Source organism: Abrus precatorius, unplaced genomic scaffold (genome assembly GCF_003935025.1).
Source record: "Abrus precatorius isolate BTA unplaced genomic scaffold, Abrus_2018 Scaffold2, whole genome shotgun sequence".
Classification (NCBI taxonomy): domain Eukaryota; kingdom Viridiplantae; phylum Streptophyta; class Magnoliopsida; order Fabales; family Fabaceae; genus Abrus; species Abrus precatorius.
The window spans coordinates 37,848,061-37,853,935 of record NW_020874362.1 but is presented as its reverse complement, the minus strand read 5'-3'; the positions used below and the strand labels follow the sequence as shown (position 1 = coordinate 37,853,935).

Genomic DNA, 5,875 nt, shown 5'->3' with positions numbered 1-5,875 from the left:
TGAGAGGAAGATATTGTGCCGGGTTATGTGTTTATTAAGCAAAAGGTTGTAACGAAAAGATTACATTATAGCAAAATGAGGGACCATGATGTGAGCTTTGGACCCAAGAGCCGCTGAAATTGTTTTTGCTTTCCATTGTAATATGCAAGTTTTGCTACTTAGTGAATTTCTGTTGCTTCATCCAAATAGGTTGAAGGGTTTCTCTGTACAGAAAAACCTGTCAATTTTGTACATATGAAATGACATACATATAGCTTCCGGCCCATAAAGAGATACACCAAAGTGGCATTGCCTTCACCTAGCAATGGAGAGCAAAAGGGGCCTCCCATTTGGATTATGGCTCAGAATATTTGTTGGATCGATTTATCTGTGGGGAACTCAACAGTGTTGGTCTCTTAATCATGAAGGTGATTTTTATTGATTGTCCTTTTAGTCCCCCCCCCCCCCCCACACCAATTTACAATGAATCATGTAATGCATTTCTTGTAGCTTGATGTATGATTTCATTTGGAATGGGCAATACAGGATTAGCATTGTTGGAGTTTCGGCTAAGAATAACTTCTGATCCTTTTGGTGCTCTGGCAAATTGGAATCCAAACGATTGCAGCCCTTGCAAGTGGTATGGTGTTCATTGTGTTGATGGTAAAGTGCAAATCCTGTAAGTTCCTTTTGATTTCCTCTTTTTCTGTTTTCCAGCAAGATATTATTATTTTTCTTTTAGCAAACACTGGTACATATAGCTGTTCTTGATGTTTAAGAAAGCTGCCATTTTGTTTGATGTGAATGCAGTGCTGATTTTCATGTGCTTAAAGGATTGTGATTTTCTGTTATTTCTTGTAGGGACCTAAGTAAGATATCTCTGAAAGGGACATTGGCTCCTGAGCTTGGGAAACTTAGTCATCTAAAATATCTGTATGGGTTCTTGAACACTACTCTGCGCTTGTTTTGCTGAAGCCTCTAACAATAACTGATCCTGATTTTGACCGACAGTTTAAAATTGAAACAGTGAAATCTCTAATTGAAAGTTATCTTACAATAATAATATAACTTAATATAAGAGCTCAGTATTTGTCACACTAATATAGGTATCTTTCTTAAGTTTAGTCAGTAATCATGATTGATATGCTTGGAAAATGAACTGGTGATTTTGGCACTATCTAGTAGCCTATGATTACCTTACTTTCACGTATCTTGTTAATTTGTATCATTTTTGTATCCTTAATCATGTTATGCCTGCATTCCCTTGTCTCTGGAATGAGGCCATTAACTCATTCAGTAGACTGATAGCAACCAATGTTTTATATATGTATGTGTCTTGTGTCAGCTGTGTATATTTTTTTATCATTCTTTCTATATTTTTTCCATTGTACTTTTCCTCTCCCATTTTCCATGCAATGTTAATTTGTGAGCCTGCCTGCATTATAGCAGTTTTCTTCCTACCACAAATTCTTCTAAATAGCTAATATTCAAGTGCTCAACTCCAAAGAAAGACAGTTTGTTGCCTATCAGCTGGATTATTATACCATTTGTGTCCAAATTCAATGTAATATGAAAACTTCCTAAATCCATAAGGGTTTCTTGTCTTTGTTTGACAGAATATCATGAGCCCTTTTGTTTGGTTATTTCAGTTCTCGTTAAATTATCAATCAATTTTACTTTGTTTTTAAATGTATGTCTTTAATGAAAGACTAACCTTGTGGCTACTTTCTCAGAAGTAAAAATCCAACAGCTCAGTTAAATTAATATGGTAATGTATATTCAAATACATTTCTAATTCAGATATTCTCCCTATGTTACTTTGAAATAGTGTGTTATACAAGAACAATTTTTCTGGTACCATTCCCAAAGAACTTGGAGATCTAGAAAAGCTGGAGTTGTTGGACTTAAGGGGGAATAACTTGACTGGATGTATCCCAGCAGAAATTGGCAGGATATTGTTGTCAACACAATTGTTAGTTAACTCTATATTATCTTTTTTCTATTTAGTTTTATTTCTGGGTTACCTACAATGAAATTTAATTTTTCTATAGGTTGGTTTGTAACAATAAAATTGAACGTAGTGATTCTCAAGAGCTGGGAAAGATCAGATTGCCCTCTTTTGACAATTTTTCATCACCTCTGCCATGTGGAAAGAATAGAAAGCTTGCATGCTGGTAAGTGTATCTTAATTTTTTTCTGTCCTAGTGACCTTGGTAGTAATTTCATGGCATGCTTTTCTTCCTTCTGCTTCACTTAAATGTAGGGGCAAGTTAGTGAGACATAAGAACCATTGTTGTCACAAATTTTATTCTTTTGCAAAGAATGAAGCCTTTTGGACGACCCATGGAAAATTATTTCCACAAGGACAGGCATCGTCTGAAATAGACACCTAGACTGAGCACATATATGTTTACTTATTCTAGACTTCTCCTTAAGAAATATATAAACGATGGAGCATAGTGGTGATTTCTTAATAACGTCATTATTGAATTGGTTTAAGATGTTCTGTTAATCAATCTGAGATCTCCCATTTTCATAATTAAAGTAGTTAATTTTCTGTTTACGTAGAGTTTCTGTGCACTGTCTTCAATAGATACAGGTCATCCTTCAGATTGAGCTTCTCATTGATCTGTTTAACCTTTTATGCATCAGCATTCAACACCATGGCAATGTATGTATTCTTGACTGGGGGTCTGTGTAGAACAGATAAATTGAACTTTGTTTCTGTTTTCAATTTTTCATTGTTTTTAACTCCTTAAAACCCAGTTTGTTTTCTGCTACACATTATAACACTAGAATTCACTCTCTGTTTAGCTATGATTGGCTCTAATCAAATTACAAGTGTTCTGCAAAGATTAAAATTAATCTAAATAATGATTAATGAAAAACCAACCTGTTTATCATTTGCGTTTAATAGCCAAATGATTGGTGGAAACCCAAAATATTGATCATATCTTATTGGTGTTATTGAAAGTTCTTGGCGTGTCCTTTAGCCGTCCAAATTCATTGACAGAAGAATTATGGGTGTACAGTGCCTTCTTCTCTATTTGATTGTCTTAAATCTGATCACTATGATTATTTTATTGTTATAGGAACCGAAATGTTTGGAATGTGTTGTAGTTCTGTTATGGTAGTAAGATTAGATTTTGCAGTGACAAACTTTTAACAGTATCATCCTCTGGGATTGTATACTTATCTTAATTTGCTGCATATTTTATGGTTAAAAAGAATGGTTGACTTTCTGACTTTTCGACCTTTTGATGCATAGCGTGAACAATATGTGGCATAGAAATATCAAGCAGAGGAACACAGTATATTTATTTGTTATTCCAATTAAAGGAGCACTCAGGAAATACCTTCTTGCCACAGCACTGTGTGTAGATAACTTTCTACTTTATCTCAATCTTTATATGCACATATATTATGTTCCTTTCATCTTGTTCAGCTTACTAAAATAGTCTGCCCTTATTTGAAGGTTCAAGCTAGGAAAGGCTACCTGTCATGGCCGTGAAGAGAACTACTGTGACAATCTGACTAGTGAGTGGAGAACTTTGATTTATGGCCTGTGAGAAATTGTTAATTATGCTTTTAATTGACTTTCAAAACATACCTTTCATCATGTAGATTCTGATGAATCAGAAATTGATCAGAATGCATCAAATCTAGTCAATTTTGCACGTCGCAAGTTACTTGATCAGTCCAGTAACCTTGCAGCTGCACCTTTTAGTGGTGGACCTACTATACAAATCAGTTCTGTTCCAACTACCCTGAGTAGTGGAGCTTTCCCAGCGGTGCCAGATGCCAATAAGAAGCAAAACCAGTCACCTACATTGCCTTCACCTTCAGATTCTCCACACATGAATCCAACAAGTCAACAGAATTCAGCTGATGGTGCTGCTGGAAAATTTTGGAAATATATTATTATAATCGCTGGTGTGGCTGTCTTGATCATTGTTATTCTGATCATACTTTGCATTTGGCGAAAACGAGCAGCAAAAGCAATAAAGCCCTGGAAGACAGGAATAAGCGGACAGTTGCAGAAAGCATTTATAACAGGTAATATAGGTTCATGAAATGGTGAAAAATCCCAATATTCCCCATTAAATGAAAAGAAAATAAATGTTGTCATATTATGATGACACAAATATTATGTCCTTCTACACAACGTAGGGGTCCCCAAGTTGAATCGAGCAGAGCTGGAGACAGCATGTGAAGATTTCAGCAATATCATTAATAGTTTTGATGAGTGCACCATTTACAAAGGAACACTGTCCAGTGGAGTTGAGATTGCTGTAGATTCTACTATTGTCACTTCTGCCCAAGATTGGACTAAGAGCATGGAGATGGCCTATCGCAAAAAGGTTTTCTCCTTCTCAAGTCATTGAAAAGGGGAAAAAAAACCAGAAGTCTCAATTCAACTGAGGGACTTTCAAAGCTTAATTACCTGTTGCTAATTTTGTTTCTTATATATTTCAGATTGCTACATTGTCCCGTGTTAACCATAAGAACTTTACCAATCTTATTGGTTACTGTGATGAAGAACAACCATTCACAAGGATGATGGTGTTTGAGTATGCTCCAAATGGAAGCTTATTTGAGCATCTGCATGGTAAGTGGAAACACTCTTTGAAGGCTCAAGTTATTAACCTGCACATAGTAAATCCAAGTCAATGCTCAAGTTCTCTTCACAAAGGAAAAAAAAAAAACTCAAGTTCTGTGTATTTGTTTTATTTTCAGTCAAGGAAATTGAACATCTTGACTGGAGCGCAAGGATGAGGGTTATTATGGGCACGGCTTATTGTCTTCAGTATATGCATCATGATCTAAATCCACCAGTAGCTCATTCTGGCCTCAGTTCAGTTTCTATATTATTAACAGATGACTTTGCTGCTAAGGTATACACATTTACAGGTTTTGTTTGCTTTTAATATATGTTAGGTATCAAGTAATATATCTCCATTCTATTGCTCTCAGATATCAGAGATCTCTTTTGGCAAGAATGTATTATTACCAGCCAACCCAACTGGAGACGAATCACTGAAATCTGAGCTGCCACCCCATGCTGATCCTGAAACCGATGTCTATAACTTTGGAGTATTGTTGCTTGAAATCATCTCAGGGAAACTACCTTACTCTGAAGAACAAGGCCACCTTGTGAGCTGGGTAAGTTTGATATTTGTGTTCCTTCCCTTGTCCTATCTTCTTTTCCTTTGGAAGTTCCCTTCGTAGTTCGTAGTAATTTGAAGTGCAACTCCATTGTTGTATGTGACATAACAAATAAATCCTCATCAACTTCCTAGGCTGCTGAGCACTTGAATGATAAGCAAAGCTTCAGCTCTTTGATCGATCCCACGCTGCAGTCCTTCAAAGAGAATGAACTTGATGTCATCTGTGAGGTGATCAAAGAATGTGTTCAATCTGATCCAAGGTTAAGACCAGCAATGAAGGACATAAGCATCAAATTGAGGGAAGTGCTTCGCATATCACCCGAGCAAGCTGTTCCAAGACTTTCTCCACTCTGGTGGGCTGAACTAGAGATCTTATCATTGGAGGCCACCTAAGTTCTATCTCACTCTCATCTCTATGTTGTAAATCAAGTCTCACTCTCTCTAACCCTGTTCCAAGCTGCAAATTCTTTTGTTCTTTTGTTCTTTTGCAAGTCCATATGATCCATACCATAGCTATTCTTCTAGTCCTAATGGAAGCATGTAATGTCATTTTGCAAGTGGGGTGTTGTAAATTGTACTTTTGTTGTTGAAGCTTGGGTTGTAAAAAGTCCTAACATGGTATTGCTATCTCGGTCCCTATGAACATGCAACTTCTATACGGTCTATTCAATTGTTAATAAAGCTTGCAGTTGTTTTGTGATTAAGATTGTCTTCCAATTCCAAAACAC

At 36.3% G+C, this 5,875-nt stretch overlaps 1 protein-coding gene across 1 annotated transcript; it reads left to right on the top strand.

Moving 5' to 3' along the window:
• Positions 1-304: 304 nt before the first annotated feature.
• Positions 305-5,540, top strand: LOC113859990 (protein MALE DISCOVERER 2-like). Its single transcript, XM_027492630.1, has 13 exons — positions 305-407; positions 526-658; positions 841-912; positions 1,808-1,951; positions 2,031-2,153; positions 3,248-3,352; positions 3,455-3,516; positions 3,604-4,035; positions 4,150-4,340; positions 4,456-4,588; positions 4,717-4,874; positions 4,954-5,142; positions 5,280-5,540. Exons 1-13 carry the CDS (start codon positions 305-307, stop codon positions 5,538-5,540), a joined length of 2,106 nt encoding a protein of 701 aa, XP_027348431.1.
• The last annotated feature ends 335 nt before the right edge of the window (positions 5,541-5,875 follow it).

Coding starts and splice junctions, on each gene's coding strand:
- LOC113859990 (XM_027492630.1), top strand. CDS start 305: ATGGAGAGCAAAAGGGGCCTCCCATTTGGATTATGGCTCAGAATATTT. Junction 4,036..4,149: donor GCAGAAAGCATTTATAACAG/GTAATATAGGTT, acceptor TACACAACGTAG/GGGTCCCCAAGTTGAATCGA. Junction 4,589..4,716: donor CTTATTTGAGCATCTGCATG/GTAAGTGGAAAC, acceptor TTTTATTTTCAG/TCAAGGAAATTGAACATCTT.